This window comes from Mesoplodon bidens, assembly GCF_964165515.1.
Source record: "Mesoplodon bidens genome assembly, chromosome: 1".
NCBI classification, from domain to species: domain Eukaryota; kingdom Metazoa; phylum Chordata; class Mammalia; order Artiodactyla; family Ziphiidae; genus Mesoplodon; species Mesoplodon bidens.
In genome coordinates this window covers 87,905,591-87,929,584 of record NC_138176.1, presented here as the reverse complement: position 1 = coordinate 87,929,584, position 23,994 = coordinate 87,905,591, and the positions used below count along the sequence as shown (strand labels likewise).

The 23,994-nt window shown below is 36.0% G+C and overlaps 1 protein-coding gene across 2 annotated transcripts in view; it reads right to left on the bottom strand.

Annotated features, from left to right (window-relative positions):
- ADAD1 (adenosine deaminase domain containing 1) overlaps nt 1-20,997 on the bottom strand; it is a gene marked incomplete at its 3' end in the record, with an annotated part of 46,887 nt that extends 25,890 nt beyond the window's left edge. For both annotated transcript variants that reach the window (XM_081238911.1, XM_081238912.1), the window contains exons 1-6: nt 20,505-20,997; nt 19,546-19,734; nt 17,213-17,380; nt 12,457-12,525; nt 7,946-8,071; nt 806-929 (exon numbers count right to left, since the gene is read on the bottom strand). In XM_081238911.1, the coding sequence (XP_081095037.1) occupies nt 806-929; nt 7,946-8,071; nt 12,457-12,525; nt 17,213-17,380; nt 19,546-19,734; nt 20,505-20,676 (848 nt within the window). In that variant the 5' untranslated portion in view covers nt 20,677-20,997. The remainder of the gene's footprint in view (nt 1-805; nt 930-7,945; nt 8,072-12,456; nt 12,526-17,212; nt 17,381-19,545; nt 19,735-20,504) is intronic.
- Nucleotides 20,998-23,994: the final 2,997 nt, after the last annotated feature.

Here is a 23,994-nt window from a genome sequence, read left to right as displayed (position 1 = left end):
ATTATCTGATTCTCACTTTTGTTTGAAAAATTTGATTAAAAATGTTTTATAAAAAGTAAACTTAATGACTTAAGAGAACAAAAGCTGGTAAATACTGCAGGAGGTAATGCTCATTTCTCACTTTTCATGTTTTTACAGAAAAGGAATTCCAAAGAGTAACATTCTTGGTTTATTTCTCTACTATCTGCTACTTATGCCTCTTATAAGGAGCAGAGTCACTGATAAGTTTGGAAAAAGAAACTAGGCATCCTCACTTCAGCCCCTTTCTCTCTTTCTCTCTGAGATCTGCCAGCCTAAAAATACTTTATCGACACTCTGCTATATGGTAAACTTTGTACAGACCTCATGAGTGGAAACTCATTGATTTCTGCCTTTGGGTAAGTATGGCTATTTCAGGGGTGAACTTTACCAAGCCTACTTGGTCCAGATCTAAAGCTATAGTCTCCAATTACTTTTATCAGTAATAAAGACAGTATTTTTATCTTAAAAAAAGGTTGTATGACTCTTAAAACTGAGTTCATAAGGTCTTGATAATAGAAGCCACTAAAATTCATAGGCTAGACACTGAAATTACTATAAGGTTTCCAAAGTGACATGAAAATATCAGATGGCTTGGATAAGTAAAAGACTGCCATACCCTTGGCTCAATGATGAATAAAATTCCATTTGTAAATAAAGACATATATATGTGATTGCTTTAGGCTAAGAGCATTAATATTTGATGGCATTAAATATATTTGTTAAATATTAACAGATATATTTATATATATTTAATATATTTAATTAAATATATTTGTTACCTTACCTAAGGAGAGATCTCCTTGCCGTAACAACAGCATGAGTATCGTGCAACACTCTTCCATTTGGCTGAATGCTCTGACTATAATTGTATTCACCTGTGCCTACAGCTACAACTTCGTGCTGTCCAGCTGAAAGAAAAGGTTAACAGCAGCAGGTTATTTTTACCTTCCTCTTCCCTATGTTCAACCTCCACCTCTTTCTTACCATTTTTTTCCCCATTTATACTCAACAAACTTTTATTTGAGCATCTAGTAAATGCCTGGTGTAAAAAGAGAGCAGGTTAAATGAATTAATTACACCGGTAGTTCAATGAAAAAGTCTACCTTACCATTTTAAAGTTAGTAAAATATATTTACCAAAAAGTTGGAAAAATAATTCCACAATTTCAAATAAGAGTTTGAGAGTCTTCTAGGAAGCAAAATTTAAAAAATACTTCAATAATATCACAATTTAAAAGGCAGATGTTTTATATTATACTTTGTCTACATTTCTACTACAATCAATAGAATCATTTTTTGCTGTACTCCATTTGAGATTTCTTTGAAACTCTATGCTCAGAAGATAGTTTTTTCCTTTCACCTCCTAACTATGTGGCCTTTCTATATCCTAGTCGCTAGATCATTGTTCTTTTTTCTCTAAATATTCTTCTCTGAGTACCTATCTCATGATATATTTTACCTCTGTGTTGATGATTTCAGAAAATCTCTAGTCCTCGTCTTTCAAAGTTCAGTTCCACATTTGCAACTACCTAAGAAAGGACTTCCATTAATTCCACAAAAATTGTTGCAGTCCTACCAAAGGCAGTGAAATAGATGCTAGGAATAAAACGCTGATTAAGACAGGCCCTCATGAAGCTTCTAATAGGAGAGAAGAAAAAAAGACTAAAACCACAAATTGTAATAAAAGCTTTGAAGGAAACAGATACACAGCTAAGTTAAAGAATATTAGGAGGAAAGATTACCTCATGAAGACCAGTTGCAGAATCCCTCCTTATGAAACTGAAATTTAAGTTTCATTATGAGTGAGCAGCATAAGGAGTTGGGTAAAGGATTCCAGTAAGGTCCAAGAAGCTGAATTAGGGGCTCTGTTACAGTAGTCCAGGTCAGAGATAATGACTTAAGACTCAAATGATGGAGGTTAAATGAAAAAAAAAAAAAAGATCAGACCTGAGATAGAGTTTGAGGATATAATAAACAGGACTTAAAGATAAATTGTAAGATGTTAGGGGAAGGAATAAATAATGGATGACCTTAGATTTTTAGCAGCTGGATGGATGCCATTTACTGAGATAAAGGAAGCTGGAGGAGTAGGATTAGATAAGTAAAAATGTTCTATTATCTCTAATGTATTGGGTTGGCCAAAAAGTTCTAGTATGGGTGTGGGGGATGGGGTGATATAAGGGAATTGTACAGTGTCAGTGTAAGTTCTGGAATGGTGATGTATGTTCTGAGTTATAATGGGCAGTAGTGTAGCCAAGAGCTCAGCTTCTTTCTCTGTAACTCAAACTGCAATGTTCCAGGGAGATACTAGAGTTTGATAATGTAGGAAAAAGAGGGAATAACCAAAAGAAGAAATTCACCAAGATGTAAGAGGAAATGGCAGGGGAGCCTACCCTGTCCTCCACTGGGCTTGCAGCCACCACACAGGGTCTGGTCTTATAGCCAACTGGGTCAGGGGCCAGGCCTGCCTACCCGCATGCCCAGAGTAGTAGGCCCCATCACAACAGAAGGGCACACACATTCTAAATAGAGGGCACCCCTAGAGTATACAGCCCTGGTGACCAGAGAAGAATGTGTTGCTGGGCCCCATAGGATGTCTCCTACAAAAGGCTACTTCTCCAAGAGGGGGAAATGTAACTGAACTACCTAACACATAGAAATAAACACATAGAGAATTGGGCAATACGAAGAGACAGAGAATTATGTTCCAAACGAAGGAATAAGACATAACCTCACAAAAAGAACTAAATGAAGTGGAGATAAGCAATCTACTTGATTAAAGAGTTCAAGATAATGATCATAAAGATGGTCACTGAAGACAGGAGAAGAATGGATGAACACAGAGGTAGAAAATATAAAGCACCACCAAACAGAGCTAAGGAATACAATAACTAAAATAAAAAATACACTAAAAAAATCAACAGTAGATTTGCTAGTACAGAGGAACGAATCAGCGATCTGGAAGACAGAGTGGTGGAAATCACCTAAGCTAAAGAGAAAAAAAAAGAATTTAAAAAATGAGGATAGTTTAAGACACCTCTGAAACAATACCAAGCATACAAACATGTGCATTATAGGGGTCCCAGAAGGAGAAGAGAGACAGAAAGGGGCAGAGAACTTATTTGAAGAAATAGTAGCTAAAAACTTCTCTAACCTGGGGAAGAAAATAGAAATCCAGGTCCAGGAGTCACACAGTCTCAAAAAGGTGAACTGAAAGAGGTTCAAACCAAGACACATTATAATTAAAAAAGCAAATATTAAAGATAAAGGAAGAGAATAGCAGAAAGAGAAAGGCAACTAGTTACATACAAGGGAACTCCTATAAGACTTTTAGCTGACTTTTCAGCAGAAACTTTGCAGGCCAGAAGGGAGTGGCACAATATATTCAAAGCAATGAAAGGAAAAAAACCTACAATGAAAGGAAAAAACCTACGGTAGAGGATACTCTACCTGACCAGGTTATCATTTAGATTTGAAGGAAAGACAAAGATTTTACAAATAAGCAAAAACTAAAAGAGTCAGCATCAAAAAATCAGCTTTACAAGAAATGTTAAAGGGACTGCTCTAAACAGAAAAGATCATAATTAGAAATATGAAAATTATGAAAGGAAAAATTTCACTGGTAAAGGCAAACATACAGTAAAGTTGATAGATCAGCCACTTATAAAATTAGTAGGAAGGTTAAAAAACAAAAGCAGTAAAATCATCTACAGCCACAACAAGTAGTTAAGGGATACACATGCCAAAAAGATGTAAAATACATTAACCTTTGGGGGGAGTAAAAATACAGGGTGATTAGAATGCATCTGAACTTGAGAGATCATCAACTTAAAATACTCACCCATAAATATATATATATATAACTATATATAACTATATATAACTATATATATATATATATAATTATATATGTACCTCATGGTAGACGTAAACCAAAAACCTATAATACAGATGCACACACAAAAGAGGGAAAGGAATCCAAACACAACCGCTAAAGACAGTCATCAAATCACAAGGGAAGAGAGCAAATGAAGGGACAAAAAAGAACTATAAAAATAACCTGAAAACAAGTTAACAAAATGGTAATAAGTATATATCTATCAATAATTACTTTAAATGTAAATGAACTAAAAGCTCCAATCAAAAGACATAAAGTGTCTGTATAAGAAAACAAGATCCGGGCTTCCCTGGTGGCACAGTGGTTGAGAGTCTGCCTGCCGATGCAGGGGACACGGGTTCGTGCCCTGGTCCGGGAAGATCCCACATGCCGCGGAGCGGCTAGGCCCGTTAGCCATGGCCGCTGAGCCTGCACATCTGAAGCCTGTGCTCCGCAACGGGAGAGGCCACAACAGTGAGAGGCCCGCGTACCGCAAAAAAATAAATAAATAAATAAAACAAAACATAGAAGAAAACAAGATCCACACATATACTACCTACAAGAGACTCACTTCAGATCTAACGACACACACAGATTGAAAGTGAAGGGGACAAAGGTATTCCATGCAAACAGAATGAAAAGAAAGCTGGAGTAGCAATACTTATTATCAGACAAAACAGACTTTAAAACAAAGACAGTAAAAAGACAAAAGAGAACACTACACAATGATAAAGGGATCAATCCTAAAAGTATATATAACATTTGTAAATGTAAAGCACTCAACATAGGAGTACCTAGATATATAAAGCAAATATTAATAAACGTAACAGGAGAAACTGACAATAATACAGTAATAGTAGGGGACTACACCCCACTTCCATCAATGGCCAGACCATCCAGACACAAAATCAATTAGAAAACGCCAGTTTTGGATGACACATCAGACCCGATGGAAGTTAACATATATGGAACATTTCATCCAAAATAGCAGAATACACATTCTTTTCAAGTGCACGTGGAACATTCTCCAGGACAGATCACATGCTATGCCACAAAGTAAGTCTCAATAAATTTAAGAATACTGAAATCATATAAGGCATCTTTTCCAAGCACGACGCTATGAAAGTGGAAATCAATCACAAGAAACAAAAGCACAAAAAAGCACAAACAGGTGGAGTCTAAACCACTTGTTACTAAACAATCAATGGATCACTGAAGACATCAAAAAGGAAATAAAAAAATACCTGGACACAAATGAAACTGCAAGCACAATGACCCAAAACCTATGGGATGTAGCAAAAGCAGATGTAGGAAGGAAATTAAAACAAGTCTACTTCAGGGCTTCCCTAGTGGCTCAGTGGCTGAGAATCCGCCTGCCAATGCAAGGGACACTGGTTTGAGCCCTGATCTGGGAAGAGCCCATATGCCATAGAGCAACTAAGCCTGTGTGCCACAACTACTGAGCCTGAACTCTAGAGCCCGTGAGCCAGAACCACTGAGTCCACGTGCCACAACTACTGACGCCCACACACCTAAACCCAGGCTCCGCAACAAGAGAAGCCACTGCAATGAGAAGCCCGCACACCACAATGAAGAGTAGCCCCCACTCGACGCAACTAGAGAGGGCTGGCGTGTAGCAACAAAGACCCAATGCAGCAATCAATCAATAAAATAAATAAAACTATAAAACTTCTAAAAAAATTAGAAAAAACAAGTCTACTTCAGGAAACAAGAAAAATCTCAAATCAATCATCTAAACTTACACCTAAAAGAACAAGAAAAATAGATATAGCCAAAACCTAAAGTTAGAAGAAAAGAAATCATAAAGGTCAGAGCAGAAATAAATGAAAGAGACTAAAAAAAAAAAATAGAAAAGATCAATGAAACTAAGAGTTGGTTCTCTGAAAAGAAACAAAATTGATAAACCTTTAGCCAGATACATCAAGAAAAAGAGAGAAGGCCCACATAAATAAAATTGGAAATGAAAAAAGGGAAGTTACAACTGACACCACAGAAATACCAAGAATCATAAGAGATTACTCTGAACAATTATATGCCAATAAAATGAAAAACCTATAAGAAACAGATAAATTCCTAGAAACATACAATCTCCCAAGACTGAACCAGGAAGAAACAGAAAATATGAACAGACCAATTACTAGTAATGAAATTGAATCAGTAATTTAAAAACCCCCAACATACAAAAGTCCAGGACCAGATGGCTTCACAGGTGACTTCCACCAAACATTTAGAGAAGAGTTAATACCTATTCTTCTCAAACTATTCCAAAAAATTGAAGAGGAGGGGTCACTTCCAAACTCATTCTATAAGGCCAGCATTACCCTGATACCAAAACCAGACAAAGATACCACAAAAAAGAAAATTACAGACAAATATGCCTAAACACAGATGCAAAAAAATCTTCAGCAAAATATTAGCAAACCAAATTCCACAATACATTAAAAGAAGGATCATACACCATAATCAAGTGGGATTTATTCCGGGGATGCTAGGATAGTTTAATATCCACAAATCAATCAATGCGACACACCACATTAACAAACTGAAAATTAAAAAGCATATGATCATCTCAATAGATGCAGAAAAAGCTTTCAGCAAAATTCAACATCAATTTATGATTAAAAAGAAAAAACTCTCAACAAAGTGGGTAGCAACAGAACATACCTCAACATAATAAAGGCCATATATGACAAACCCACAGCCAACATCATACTCAATGGTGAAAAGCTGAAAGCATTTCTTCTTATATCAGAGGAATAAGATAAGGATACCCACCCTCACTACTTTTATTCAACATAGTATTGGAAGCCCTAGCCACAGTAATCAGACAAGAAAAAGAAATAAAAGGAAAACAAATTGGATCAGAAGAAGTAAGACTGTCACTGTTTGCAGATGACATACTATATACAGAAATCCTTAAAGACTCCACCAAAAAACTATTACAACTAATAAATGAATTCAGTAAAGTTGCATGATATAAAATTAATATACAGAAATCTGTTGCATTTCTATACACTAATAATGAACTATCAAAAACACAAATTAAAAAAGCAATCCCATTTAAAATTGCATCAGAAAGAATAAAATACATAGGAATAAATCTAACCAAGGAGGTAAAAGACATACTTAGAAAACTGTAAGACGTTAATGAAAGAACTGAAGTTGACAACAAATAAATGGAAAGATATACCATGCCCAAGGACTGGAAGAAGTAATATTCTTAAAATGACCATACTACCCAAGGCAATCTACAGACTCAATGCAATTCCTATCAAAATATCAACAGCATTTTTCACAGAACTGGAACAAATAATTGTACAATTTGTATGGAAACACAAAAACACCCAAACAGCCAAAGTGATCTTGAGACAGAATGAGAAAGCATGGAGGTATCATGCTCCATGATTTCAAACTAAAGTTGACCCTTGAACAATCATATATATCTTCTCCCCAACTAGGTCACAAAAAATCCTTAAGAATAAGAACCAAATATCAAATTGTTTTTGTATCATCTATAATATTCAGAGATGAATATAAAATTCAAATGTGTTTAATTAATGATCAATGTAGAATATTACAGGATAAATAAAAGATAAAATGTAATTGGAATCACATAGTAATATTCACAGGAAAAAACATAGATTCATGATTTTTCACTTTAATCTTTTATTATTTGAAAGTGAAGAAAATATATTGATTTTTATAGAGTCCCTCTCAATATCTGTTATAATGGGGTTAGATTTCAAGCTGGTAGTGACTCCAACACAGTTACTGATTAAAATATTAGGTTATTTTACCATTCTACAGTTCTCTATTGGTTCCTGTTCAGTATACTTTATCTCTACCTTTGAGAATCTTTGTGTTTAATGACCCACACCTACTAGAAAAGGCCACTTCAAATCAATGCAGCACCACTGTCAACAGGGGCAAAGGTAGTTAATTAAAATATTACTATAGCATAGTTCAGATCATTAAGTTACTTAATAGTTTTTGTACAAATGAACACATCCCAAGTACTTGCACTTACCTCTTTCAATTATAAAAGCAGCTAATGAGTTGCCACATTTCAGATACCCTGAATGATTAGAAATTAGTTGATAAAATGTTTCTTCAACAATCTGTGAAATCTTTGCGAACTGAACATGTCTCCCTTCTAGAAAAAAAAATCAAATGCATTATGAATTTGAAGAACACTGTGCTTTCTCCCAGAGGTCTCTATTATTCCTCTTATAACCTTTCAATTGAATGAGTTAATTTATAGAGATATGTAAGCAAATTTATAATTTATGTCATGATTGAGATTTTAAAGTATTCCATTCTAAAAGAACACAAGTTATTGAGCTTTTTGGATAGATTATTGTAAAAAGATGTACAAGTATTACATATTAGAGGATTACTAATTTATAATTGGTAAAACTTTCAAAAGTCATACAGGACACAAGACAATTCTCTGTTGTATGGGACTGTCCCACATTGCCTGACAAGCAACATCTCAATGAATGCCAGCAGTCTTCCCCAATCACTGTGACAATCAAAATATACTCCTAAGTATTTGCCCCACTGACAACCACTGCAAAGCACTAAACACTCAGACTCTTGATATAGTTCCACGTTCGCACTAAAAAAAAAAGTCCCAAACTTTAAAAGGAGATAGTCTGAAGTAATCAGGATTACCATAGAACAGTTATAACCAAGAATAGACATCAAAGGTCACCCACAGACCTTTTAAAAAAAATGAAAGACTTGAGGTTCTGAGATAGGGCCCTGGCCATCTGTTGCTTTGTGTATGTATGCTTGTATATCCCCAGGGAAGAATCATTATTCTAGAGAACGAGAGGTTGCAGAATCACTTAATATAGTATTTCTCAAAGTTTAGTTGTTTACTAAACACTGATAGTTCCTGTTCGTTGCATGACAGTTGCTAAGTAGTCTATCAAGTGGTTCGCAGTCCACTATATCCTCAGAGGAAAAAAGTAAATGAAACAATTTTGCTCTCATACCTTGCATATATATGAATTGTATAACTATATTTTTCACAGAAATTCTTTTTACCTGCTTAATAATTATATTAAAAAGGCACATAAATGATAAAAATTTAACGTTAGTAGTCTCAGCTAATACAACTCATTTCAGTTAGGCCATCTACAAGTTTTTACTTATATTTGTCAAACTTGAATTTTTCTTTGTTAATATTGTTAATGCTCTCTTAGCAAAAACATTTAAAGTCACATCAAAAAGAGTTAAAGAACATCATAAACAATTGGAAGAATGAACTACTTGCTGTATTCTTTTATCTAACCACAAAGCATACAATGAGAAGGTGCAAATTATTATAAGTGCATGCTAGCATACATTTCATTTAAATTAGTAAAACCATCGTGTGGTGTAAAAATCAGCTTTTGGTGTTTATGCAGTAAAACTATGACTGAGAAGTACTCAACAACTTGGCTCAGATTATTAACAAAAGCTTATGATACAGGAGAAGCATATTCATTTGATGATATTATAAAGTTAAACGTTTTTTTCCCACTGAAACAGCAATATAGAGATGTACATTCAGAAGTCTCCCTCTCCAAATGCAACCACTATTACCAGTATGGATATTTTGATAAACAAAATATACATCTAAACATACACTACTTTAAAATATAAAAACTGGGGCATGCTAAAATCCACTTTGCATTTACAGTAAGTTCTCTACATACAAACCTTCAAGTTGTGAACTTTCAAAGATGCAAAGGTGCGTTCACATCTCCAATCACGTAAGTTAGTTCACGTGTCTGTCATTACACTGTCATGTGTGTGCATCCTCTACAAGTGGTTGTGCTTTTGTGTACTTTACTGTACAGTACTGTATACAGTAGTACAGTATATTTATTTCAAGCCTAGGATGTCTGGAAGCAAGTGTAAAAGCAGCGGTGATGTAGCTGATACTACTGTACTTTTCAAGGTACTGTATTGTAAAATTAAAAATGTTTTATTTTTTGTGTTTGTTTTTTATGTATTATTTGTGTGAAAAGTATTATAAACCTATTACAGTACAGTACTATATAGCCGATTGTGTTATTTGGGTACCTAGGCTAACTTTGTTGGACTTATGAACAAACTGGACTTACAAACATGCTCTCAGAACAGAACTTGTTTGTATGTAAGGGACTTACTGTACTTGGTCTTGGGCATCACTCAGAGGTGGTGCTACCCTCCTTCTTCTTAATGGTTCTATGGAATGAATGCACTGTAACTTATTTAATCCTATATAGTTAGCAATTATTTTGTGCAATGATATAGAATAGAAAAATACACTGCAATTAGTACTGACAGATCAAGAATTATGTGTGTGGCAAGAGAATATTTTGCTGCATATTAAGAACGTTGCACCTGAATATCATAAAGAATGTTTGGAAGTTAACAACATACTGATACAGCTCTTGATCTTAACTGGTGTTGAAGGAAATAACAAATGTTGTGAATATAATCAAATCTTAGTTACTAAATGTATCTCTTACTAGCATGCATATGAAGGAATAAGGAGCAAGTGCAATACTATTTTTCCTATACATGTGCGCTGGTTGCTAAGGAAATAAAATGTTCTCACAAACTACTGGAAGTGAAGGATGACATAAAAACATGACATACATGATGCTAATTAACACCATTTCTTTGATTTCCAGTTGCTAATTTCAAGTGATCTTTAGTATCATAAGTAACCTGAACCTATCTTCAGAGCCAAAATATCACTATATTAAATGAAGATACACTCCAGTAAAAATATGGCAAAGTAGACAGGCTGCGAAATGGTGATACCCTCCATAACTAGCCCAACAGGACCTGTTCAGGAGATTTTTATGTATCTCAAATATTTTTTTCTTCAAAAGTGATAACATCCAACTCCCGTGTTTACCTATAAGCCTGATAATGATGTCTGTTCTCCATTTCCTGACTAAAAGAAAACTGTCAAGTTTTAACTTTTTAACTCCTTACCTGAGCCTACCAAACCTGACTCTACTCATGTATTTCTTTAAACATACTGTTAACCACATATTCTTTCTTCTGCAAAGATTGATCTGTTTTCTCAGGGTAACAGTAGTCTATATTATTTGCCAACCCGGGATTCTTTCTAACTATTCATTAAAAATGTCCACAGAGGCTGAAAAGAAAGACTAGAGTCCCTTCTCATATTAAGAAATCATTGCTGTTGGACTGATCACTCACTGCCCTTCTGTTCATCAATTCCTATGACTATTAGGGTAAATGACTATATTTGACTGACTATATTTAACTATTGGTAGACTTTGCCTTTTGAATGTGCCTATTTTCCCTGGTCTGGTCATTTTACCCCAAACAAGCACACAAATGTAGCTTTTTTCTGTCTCAGAAAGACAATGGAAAACCAAACCTGAAAAGGCATAAATCCTAATCCTCAGACCTGGAAAAGACAAAGAAAGAAACGCTGCTCTTCACTTTAGTTGTACAAACACTCTAAAGTCTGAAGTGTTACTACTATGTAGGCAATGTAGAAATTAAGGATAATTTCCTGCCTTTCAGGGGATTCACAATCTAATGGGAAAAGTATACAATAATCCACATAATGTTGAATATAATAAAATGTTAAAATAATAGTAGTTACTATTTAGTGAGCAGATACTGTGTGCCAGGCACTGATCAAGTTTTTTTTTACATGCATAAATTAATTTAATCCTCACAATAACCCTATGAGATAATTATTGTTGTAGTTATTTTATAGACAGAGAAATTAAGGTGTACAGAGAAGTAACTGGTCCTAGGTCACATAACTAGTAATTTCAATTGCAGTTATAGTTTTCTTTGGGCTTGAGTGACAAATAACTAACATTAAAAGAAAGTGAATAGATTACTTGAAATGAATACCCCAACCATCAAGCACCAGAAAGCCACTGGATTTCATTAATGACCAGCCCACCGAAGCAAAGAGTTCTCAAAAAAGCAGTTATATGATATTGATAAGCCATCTCTTTATAGGAAAATAACCACTTCTTCAATAGTTCCTCTCCAATTTTATTATCTAATTTTTAGCAGAGTGTGGAAGGAAATACTCATCTTTGTTGAAGTGTGAGAGGTTTGAATAATAAAATACTAATGTACATTTTCATACCTATGCATATTTTAATTATATGCTGTTATAATTTTTAATTGGGTTAATCGTCTTTAAAAATTATCATAGGGGCTTCCCTGGTAGCACAGTGGTTGAGAATCTGCCTGCTAATGCAGGGGACACTGGTTCGAGCCCTGGTCTGGGAGGATCCCACATGCCACAGAGCAACTAGGCCCGTGAGCCACAGCTACTGAGCCTGCGTGTCTGGAGCCTGTGCTCCGCAACAAGAGAGGCCGCGATAGTGAGAGGCCTGCGCACCGTGATGAAGAGTGGCCCCCGCTTGCCACAACTTGAGAAAGCCCTCGCACAGAAACGAAGACCCAACACAACAAAAATAAATAAATTAATTAATAAATTCCTACCCCCAACGTCTTCTTAAAAAAAATTATCATAAAGGACTTTCCTACCATAATGTACTTTTGAAACATATACTGGTTCAGGCGAAACAATAGGTTCTGCAGGGATAGGAGGGGGACCTGTAAATAAAACAAAAACATAAGGAAAAATGAAACATCAAATGTTCCAAAGAGCAGGTATCATAATACTATGTAATAAAACAGCAATCCAAGAATGATTATCTTTTCTGTATACTTCTGCCAACTCTAGGCCATCTATTATCCATTAGCTCAGCCTTGCTAAATGTCTTTCCTATAATGAAATCAATTCTATGAACACCAAATACCTTTCTGGGTTCCCTACTCTTATGCTACTATATAGCTTGCTTTGTAACAGATTCAACATTCTGAAAAACGGTTAAAATGAAACCCTGTTCTAAATGCCTAAGAACAATTTTATATTTACAATAATACTAGGTAAAACATTTAAACTTAATATCCTACCAAAAATTTAGTAAGTAAAAAATTACCATTTTAATGCTATTTTATCAGAGTAGTTTGTAGGGGAATACTTCATTCAAAGTTTTCTAAGCTTTTAGTCCCATTCTTTGCAATAGCTTTCCAATTTGGTTCCCAAGTTGGGAAATCCAGGAAAAACAAGAAAAGAACATGACACTAAACTAAAGGGATAAAAGATCAGGAAAGCTTAAATGAGAAGGGTCCAGGAGCAAAGGTTCAACTAAAGTAGTCAATATCTCTCAAGAAATCATTCATAAAGACAAAGAAAGAAAACAGAACTGCTTACTCTGGACCTCATTTTGAGTAAAATGAGAAACTGGTTGTAACATAGAAATTAGCAAAGAAAGACTGACAATGTCATCTTGGGGTTCACATTAGTTAAGTAAATGTTGACTATAGTTAGATATATACACTCTGGACTTTAAATAAGCAGAACTTTAAAAACTCAGAGAAAGATGGATTTTTTCCATCTACTCAGTGAGGATCAAGTGAAATGAAAACTAAAGATATTAAATCCTATTTATCAAGCACAAATGCTTTCAATAAATAAGAAAATGTGACTGTACAAGTTGGTCTGCATTTTGAAACACCATATACAGACAGAGTAATCTTGAAAAAGATGAACAAAGTTGGAGGACTCACACTTCCTGAATTCAAAACTTAATTACAAAAGTTACATTAATCAAAACAGTGTGGCAGTGGCATAAAGACAGACACTTATAGACCTATGAAATAGAATAGAAAGCGCAGAAATAAATCCTTACAAAGGTGGTCAAATGATTCTCAACAAAAGTGTCAATACCATTCAATAGGGGAAAGGACAGTCTTTTCTACAGATGATGTTGGAAAAACTACATGATATCCACATGCAAAAGAATGAAGTTGGACCCTCAGCTAACCCTATATACAAAAATTAACACAATATGGATCAAAGACCCAAACATAAGAGCTAAAACTATAAAACCTTTAGAAGAAAACATGGGCAAAAAGCTTCATGACACTGGACTTGGCAATGATTTCTTGGATCTGATGCAAGGCACAGGAAACCAAAAAAATAGGCAAATTGGACTTTTTCAAAATGGAAAACTTCTGTGACTCAAAGGCCACTATTAACAGAGTAAAAATGCAAATCACAAAAGAGGGGCAAATATTTGCAAATCACATATCTGATAAGGGATTGCTATCTGGAATATACAGAGGACTCCTAAAACTCAAAAGAAAACCAAACAATCCAATTCAAAAATGGGCAAAAGACATGAGTATGACATTTCTCTAAAGAAGATATACAAGTGGGCAATAAGCACATGAAAAAAATGCTCAACATCACTAATAATTAGGGAAAGCAAATCAAAATCACAATGAGACATGATATCACACCCATTAGGATGGCTATCAAAAAAAATGAAGAATAGCAAGTGTTGACAAGGATGTGGAAAAATTGGAACCCTTGTGCACTGTGGGTGGAATGTAAAAGGGTGCAGCCATTACAGTAAACAATATGGCAGTTCTTCAAAAAAATTAAATACAAAATTACCATATGACCCAGCAATTCCACTGCTGGGTATAAAACCCGAACAATTCAAAGCAGGGTGTCAAAGAGATATATGTACACCCATGTTCATAGCAGCATTATTTACAATAGTCAAAAGGAGAAGCAACCCAAATGTCCATCAACAGATGAATGGATAAACAATATGTGGTATACACATACAATAGAATTATTATTCAGCCTTAAAAAGGAAGGAAATTCTGACACATGCCACAACATGGCTAAACTGGCTAAGTGAAATAATCCAGTCACAAAAGAGACACATACTGTATGATTCTACTTAAATGAGGTACCTAGAGTAGTCAAATTAATATAGACAGAAGGTAGAATGGTAACTGCCATGGGCTTGGTGGAGGGGGGAATGCGAGTAACTGTTTAATGAGTATAGAATTTCAGTTTTGCAAGATGAACAGTTATGGATGTTGGATGCACAAAAAAGTGAATGTACTTAACACTACTGAACTGTACACTTAAAATGGTTAACTTGGTAATTTTTATGTTTTAAATACATGCATTACAAAAAGTTTACGTTACTTTTACCACATTATTAAATGATTTTTTAAGGGGTATTGAACTAAAATAAACACAGAGCCAGATTCTTAAATCACTGTGTGAAAGAGTGTTAGATTTTCAAAACCTAACATAATATCATTAATCATACTGCTCTTGAAGAGTCAGAGCAAAAAAGTATTTATATGGTTAATAAAAAACTAAGAATATACTTTTAAAAACACCATGTATAATATATGAAAGAAGATATACATGAAAAATAATTCTGATGAGTTCAGAATTTTGAAAAAATTAAAAATAAGTTTCAAAAATTTTACATTATAAATAGGGAGGAGACTAGAAAAACAAATATAACATTAATAGCAAAGAAAAGAAATAAATACTCAATACTTATCTTCCATATCCCTTCACAAGAAAAATAAATAGTTAAGCTCAGCTGTCTAGGACAAACATTTTAAAGAAGAAAATGTAGTTCATTATAAGGGAAAAGATGACCTAATTGAATTATTTCCAGGCTCTATGCCAAGAGAAAACCTTTTATTAAAGAACTCTTAGTCATCATTAAGGAACTATTGGCACTTTTTGAGAAAACAATGGTGAATATAAAAGTGGCATCAGTGCAGATGGGTAAATGCTACTTTAATTTTCACAAAAAAGGGAAAAGATAAATGTTTAGAAACTAAAAACTGTGGCCCACAGGGCAAAAGATTTGCTAGCCCTAGATAAACATTTTGAAAACCCTTAGGGGAAATGCATTTTTCATGAGAAGCCAATCATAAATATCATTTTCTGATAATTAAAGTAGATGCGTGGGAAATTCTGTAGATATATTTTAACTTGATTTCAACAAAGTATTTTAGTTCCTTGAGGGTACAGAATGGGTCTTACTTGATTCTAGATTCCTAGTATTTACCACAGTCCCTGGAAGTTATCACAGTCCTAGTATTTACCATAGCACATCCTCAAAACATAGATTTATTGATTTGAATGCATGTGACGGGTGGAAAGAAATGGGGAAAATATTGCTGGGGACATACCTAGGTGGGTTGATAGCTTATAAAATAATCACATATAAAGAATTTCCATTGATAAACTGCCAGCATGGATAAGACACCAAAATTATCATACCCAGCCCTAAAAAATTAATTAATAAATCTAAAAAAATAGTGAACAGAAATATGAAAATTAACAAAATACTTTCCTAAGTACTTATTTAATCCAAACTATGACAAACTATCAGTATTTTTAAAACAATGAGAAAGACTACACATCAAAACTTAATAATGGTTTTAATTAAACAACAGAAAAATTAAAATATATGGAATAAGAACTGAACTTAGAGAAAGAACAAAACGACCTTAAGGAAAGTATTACAAAAGAAATATTAAAGTTAATAGGCTATAAACAAACAAAAAAAGCCCAGTCATAAGGTGATTTGAATTTAACTAGAATTTATTGTCACTGTTTAAATCAAATTTAAATGTTTTTCTTTACTAAAGTTCCCTCATTTATAGCTAAACCAAAATGTAATCTAACATGAATGAATATTGACAAAAACTGGTTACTATGCTAACATATATTTTCCTCAAATTGATTAATATTTAATAAGAACCACTGTCATTTGATTATGTTACTGTTCACCAGGCACTGGTTATAAGCTTTGCATCCATTATTTACTGAATCCTAATGACAGCCATAGTAGGTATGTATCCTTGTCTCCATTTTTCAAATGATGAAACTTAGGCTTAGGCGGCAAACAACTTGTCTTGTCCAGGGTCAATACTCAATCCTGTGCAATCTAATTCTGGACTTTACACTCTCAACCTATTTGCTATGCTACCTTAGGACCTTATTTTCTCAAGTAACCCTACCATTACAGAATTTAACATAGGCAAACGTCACAAAAATTGCATTAAAAACCTCTACATATTAAGTGCACAGTGTTAAGTTCGTAATAAGAATCCAATAAATTACAGAGAAAGCTAGGTTTCAGGACTCAAACCCATCTACAATCTGACAAGTTATCAGACAGTTCAGCAACATGTTTACATCTTTGGTGTTGAAATATACAAGAGCATTTTAACTACTATTAAATAAGTCAGCAATCAGCAACGGAAGAAAATTATTCAAATCCTGCTACTTCTATCTTGTAGTTGCCAAGTAACTCTTCATTGACATAAATCTTTCAGGTGACTCTTTCTGGAAAATGATACACTTTACAAACACTACTTTATAATCAAGAATATTTACCTGATGTTTCTGAAATTCTTGGTTCAGTTTCTTCCAATTGTAGAAGCTCATCAAGAGCTAATTTTGCTGCATTGTATCTAGACTCCTTTTTATTTTGTCCCAGTCCAGTCTTGTATTGAATACCATCCACCACAGCACAAAAAGCAAAATATGGTCCTATAACATTACCTTGAAAAATAACTCAGAATGAATGCTGTAATACTTCACAGTACGATCTTGCAAAAGATGTCTGTTACATAGGAAAACATCCCAGTACAACTGTAGAAAACTATCTCAGCCTACCAGTTATTTTGCAGAGCCAATACAGGTTAAAAGTAAAGCGGAGTGGGCCCCTGAACTAGTTCTGAGGAATCCTTCAAGCAGCCAGTTTGGCTCCAGATTCAGCATGAACAATAGGGCCAGCTTAGAGTACACGTCACACACAGAGTGACAGTGCCTTGTATAATTCCTGGCAATGGAAAGCATCCCAATATCTATCTAATGACCAATGAGAGGGAAGATGTGGAGCCTCTGGCAACATGTCTGTTCTTTCAAACTTCAACACCAATGAAGTTGAACAACTCCTACCCTCCGAGTGCCCTGATACTCTTATAAGCTCCGGAACAGAAGGAATCCCTTTGAAGAAATCTTATGTTTCTATCAGGGAGTCACAATAAGCAATCCAACCCATCATAGCCTTACGGTGTGTGGGGGGGATTTACAAGGAAAACCAAACTGTAAATAATAATAAGAAAAGATATGCTAAAGAACTGAACTGTCCAGTCATCCAAAATTCCCAGAAAAATTACCTTTACACAGTTACATTTACCTAGTTTTCATATTTGTCTGATGAAAAATGAAATGGAACCATCTTCTAAATTTACAAGCCCAAGATTTTTCTGGTTCAAGTTTTACTTGGTATTCAGACTATAGGAGGCCTTTAAGAAACTTAAGTCTCCACTCTGGTTACAAATGGCTACATACAGTGTCACTCCACATAAGCCTCATTATTATTGTATTATCTTGTCTTCTTACATATTCCATTAACTGCTGGGTTTTTCTTTAAGATGTACATCAAGATTTTAGAAGCAACTCCAGACTGCATCAGGGCAAACTGTTTTCCTCCTAACATCTATGACCTCAGTTTCCCAAATCCCTTCCTCCATGATCACCTGGGTTCCAATCCAAATTTAGTAAACCTGAGACTATTTTATATTTTTAACAAGTGGCCCAGATGATTCTTATTTGTGAGGTATTATGTGTCAAATTTGTTAATAAGTACTCTGTGTTAGAGTGCTGAGACTTTAAGCTTCATCCTGTTTCTACCCCAGGTTCTCAAACTTGATCATCATCTAAATCCATACTAAAGAGCTTGTTAAATACTGACACTCTGGTTTTTCTACCCAATCTACTGATTAGATTATTCAGCTAGTACTATGCACATAAAATGAACACCATTAACAATCACTGGATTGTGTTTTTGAGTTTTTGCTTTGTTCAGCGAAGAGTTGCCCTGGTAAGTTTTTTTCATACTGTGACCAATAGTTTACATTTTCCAAGAGCAGTCTGAGAAGAGTGGCAGAAAGCTAATTACACAGAAATTCAGTCCATAGTATTGATCACATGAAGTTATCCAACCTACAGTGATAGAACCTAGGAAAACTTCACTTCATTATTAAGACCCTATTTTTGTCACCTGTTAATTTTCCTAATCACTAGTCATAAGGTTAAGAAATCAGAAACTTCTTTCCATCTTTTACTAATCTGTACTCCTGTAGCCTTCCACAGGTCCAATGTGCTAATAGATTCTTCTGGCAGGGGACAGTTTAAGAGAGAATGGAGAAATTTAGTCAGACAAGTCTGCAGACAGAGAATCAATCAGGTAACTGCTATTTTCCCTTATACTTTATAAAAATTAGGTTCTGAAATATAAATTTCAGAAGCCAAATTTGACTATAATTTTCATTAGGCATCATCATCACAGAATACTCATAAAATCATCAGAGTCCAAATATTCAACATCCCTACAAAAGTATATTTATGCTATAAGAAGTACTTACTTACACTTGAAAATAATCTACAAGGCTGATGAGATTTCCGTTAAACTAGACATACACAAAATATTTAAATTCAGTATTTTAGAACTTTTGTATTAGTAAATTTAGAGGCTCAAAAGGCTAAAGAAGTATGAACATAAAAATTTCTGAAGTACCCTTGTCAAGACATACTAGCAATTATCTAACCCTGACATTAGGCAAATAAACAAGATAATAAATTTTGTACCACTTATATACTGTTTTCAATAGGAAAATATTTTCTAGTATTGGAACAACCAGATACAACTTCGCACTTGCCTGATGTTACTGTTTCCTTAAGGTCAAGCTGAACCTGCTGCGTTTGCGCAAACTGATACAAGGCTGATACAGGATTTATCTCTCCATGCTTGTATTTCATTATAAATTCCTTAGGCATTTCTTTCAGAGGAAGGAGAGGATTTGAAATAGATGAAAGACCTTTGGAGAGCAATGGTTCCGTAAAATTATCTAAAGATGTTTACACTTGTCAAATGGTTAAATTAAAAAGAATAATGAGACAAGCAAAAGCACCAAACCCTTTCCTAAAATGGAAGGTGTTCCAGACACATTTAGTCACATGTGTTTTTCATTAACAATGAGTTTCTACTACTAAAGAAGTGTAACTTGTTACTGTATATATCTTTTAGAGTACTATTTTGCAAAGTGCTATCATTGTCATATAATTGATATCAAAGAATCCTAGAATTTCAGTGATGTCAAGGTCTTCAGAGGCTCTCGCTCTCTAAGCCAGTTTTACCCATGATGTCACTAAGGCCTAAAATGTATTAAGACAGATTTGGGACTAGAACCTAGTTTCTGCTTCCCATTCACTATTTCATATTACCTTTCACGTTGAATTCAATCAAATTTTTAGTGTGTCTGTCCCTGCTTTACACTTAACACTCTGCTAAGTGATATGTGGAATAGAAACCAGTATAAATCCAGTTCTCTCTCCTGAAGGGGTGACACAGCCTCACCTCAAAAAGGCAAGACACACTGGAAGTGGTTGTACACCCAAGTGGTAAAGAACAATTAAGTCAGTAGCCAGGGGAAGAATTTCTACTGTGCTGGGAGTCAAATCCAAGTTTCAGTTGGGACATGGCCACAGGTAAATGGATATATATCCAGGAAACATTTAAACTGGGGGCTCAACAAAACTAACTCAGAACTAACTAACTCAGGCGATCTCAGAATCTTAAAGAACGTAGGCGTTATTGCAAATGTAAAAGAATTTGTACCCGTCACTTGCGTAACCTTGGATGCCCTGTTCGACAGGCTGTAACTTTCCGAGGAACATCCTGTGGGTGTGGTTACCGTCTGGGCTGATGGCTGAACTGGCAAGTTCCTTTTCAGTATCTGGGCAAAGCTAGGGACCCGAGAACTCTGAAACAAGTCATCGTGGCCAGACATTTTCTCACCTACAAATTGTAAGAAAGTTGGCAGAAGACAAAAAAAAAAAAAAAAAAAAAAAAAGTACTACGTAAACTAAAAATACTCTGAAATAGAAACCAACCGTATTCCCATAAGCGGCCTTTACACACACATGACAAGCACTAAACCTCTAACTGATGTCACGACTGCTCTGTGCCTACAGTTTTACGGGTGACAGAACTATCTCTCCTAAATCCCTCCCCAAAGCACTACTACAAAGAGGAAAGAAGGGACGAGGTGGTCCGTGGTGAAAAGCCCTTCCTCGGGTGTCAGGAAAAACAACAACAAAAAGAATACATTTGAGACCCGCAGCGGCCCGCCCCTTGGCGGCCTCCCGAGTCCCAGCCCAACACCCACCCACCAAAATTGTCTTTCTCACCCTGCTGGCCAGACCCCGCCAGCGGGCAGCTTTGACCGAGCCGCAGGCCGGGTGCTCGCCAGCCGTCCCCTGCCGACGCCATGGCTTCTTCCTCCCTGCCTCAACGTCTCACTTCAGACGGCTCGGCCTGACAACCACGCCGCCTGCGCTGCGTCTTTCAAAAGGCTGCCTCGCGGCGTCCCTGCAGGCCCGGGACTAACGACCCCGCGCCCTGCCTCATCCAATCACCAACCGTCTCCTAGGCCCGCGCTACTGCCCCTCCCCACCCCGCGCCTGCGCCTGCGCGTGCCCACCATGCTCCACGGCTTGCGTCGCTAAGCGTCGGGACGCCACAGGATGTCGCGCACGTTTAAGGCAGCGGGATGAGCGCCCTGCTCTCCGAACGTGGGTATCCAGGCCCTTTGGCCGCTGTGACTGCTGGAGCACACCGGTAACGTTGAGCAGTTCGGCTCCTTCGCTCCCCTGCCCGACGCCCTCTACGCACACCTGCCCCCTACCCACTCCATCCTGACACAGCACTGGAATGGGGTCTCCTTATCTGGGATTCTTGGCGGCAGCCCTGGGGCTACCTGTGTGTGTGGGTAGTTTAAAGGAAACCCTTCGCTTTGTCCCCAGTTATACTCTGAGAAGGTCCCTGTGGACAGGGTTTGGCCTCACTGTGTCTTTATTGTTCACAGGAAAAAAAACCACCCTGGATTCTTGCAGAAGCTTCACATGGGGCCAAGCCAGGAATAGTCCTGAAAACAGGTATGGCAAACCCAGTGTGCCTGTCCTTAGTTCCTTGCTCTTGTGAAAACTGAAGGAGGCTCTGATGGAGGTGTTGCTGAGAGACCGTTGAAAATATTTTAACTAGTATTTTACTAAACAAGATTTGGCATGTAACTCATGGAATTGAGTGAGATTGTTATAACAAAATTTAACTGACCCTCTACTTCTTTACGTGGGAAGGGCTTCTCAAGGGTTAACTCACTTTAAAAAAAATAGAAAAAAATAACAGAATTGATGGTGTGCTACCTCATTATAGCAAGAAGTAATATCCATCCACAAATACGTGGGTTAGTTGGGAGAAAAAACAGCATCATTTCACTCATTAAGTAGTGCATTTTCAATAAAAGCAGCATATTCTTTAGTGGTTATCAAAATGTGTTGATTATGACATTTTGATCAAGTGCTCGTTGATAACTGTAATGATAACTCAGTCTAGGTTTTTTTTCCTTTAATATTTAGAAACTTTTGCTTACAGGAGATTAAAAAGTTCAGATGTTGCCAAGAAGTGTGCTAAGGATGGTGAATAAAACTTCTAAATACAAAAATATATAATTACATTAGGATCAATTTGAGTAGGGACACGGAATGGAAATAGAAGCTAAAGAAGTAAAAGGAATGGTTAAAAATTACTCTTAAAGATAAAGCATATGTATATAATGTTTTATTTTGAAATAATTTTAGATTTACAGAACACTTGTAAAGATAGAGTTCCTCTATACTCTTCCATCCAGTTTCCCCTAGTGTTAACATCTTACATAGCATAGTACATTTATCAAAACTAAGCAATTCACATTGGTACAAAACTACTAACTGTACTATATACTTTATTCGGATTTCACCAGGTTTTTAATTAATGTCCAGATTCAACCCAGGATACCCCATTGCACTTAGCAGTCATGTCTCTTTCGTCTTCTGTGGTTTATGGTAGTTTCTCAGTCTTTCCTTGTTTTTTATGACTTTGATCCTCTTGAAGAGTACCAGTTGGATATTTTGTAGAATGGCCCTCAATTTACATTTGCCTGATGTTTTCTCATGCTTAAACAAGAGTTAAGGATATTTGGTAAGACTACGGTGGAGGCGAAGTGCGCATCTTGTGGCATATCAAGGAGTACGTGATATCAGCAACTATTAGTGGTGATGTTAACCTTGATGACTTGTTAAGGTTGTGTCTGTCAGGTTTCTCCACTCTGAAGTTACTATTTTCCCTTTTCTGTACTCTGTTAGAAGGAAGTCCAGCACACGAGGGGAGGGAAATAGAGATACACCTCCTGGAGAGAAGAGTATCACAGTTTGTAGACATATGTTAAAACCACCATGTTAATAAATATTTTGAGGGAGATAATTTGAGGCTATGCAAATATCCTGTTTCACCCTGGAGTTTGACTAATTTTCATTTTGCCTGAAACAGTTATTACTGTGGTATTCTTATTTTTTTAAATAAGTTTTCTCAGTTAAATTTCTTCTTTTTTATTAAAATATAATTGACACATAACATTATATTTGTTTCAGTTGTAAAACATATGATTTAGGGCTTCCCTGGTGACACAGTGGTTAAGAATCCGCCTGCCAATGCAGGGGACAAGAGTTCAAGCCCTGGTCTGGGAAGATCCCACACGCCATGGAGCACCTAAGCCCGTGTGCTACAACTACTGAGCCTGCTCTCTAGAGCCCGCGTGCCAGAACTCCTGAGCCTGCGAGCCACAACTACTGAAGCCTGTGCGCCTAGAACCCGTGCTCTGCAACAAGAGAAGCCACCGCAATGAGAAGCCTGTACACTGCAATGAAGGCCCAACGCAGCCAAAAATAAATAAATTTATTAAAAATAACCATGATTTAGTGTATGTATATATTACAGGTTGATCACCACAACAAGTGTAGTTAACATCACCACATACAGTTATAAATATTTTGTTTGTGATAAGAACTTTTAAGATCTACTATCTTAGCAAATATTGTGCATAACATCCCCAGGACTTATAACTGGAAGTTTGTACCTTTGACATCCCCACCCCTTGCCTCTGGCAACCACCCATCTGTACTCTGAATCTATGACTTCATTTTTTTTTTTTTTTTCTTTGCAGTACGCAGGCCTCTCACTGTTGTGGCCCCTCCCGTTGCGGAGCACAGGCTCCAGACGCGCAGGCTCAGTG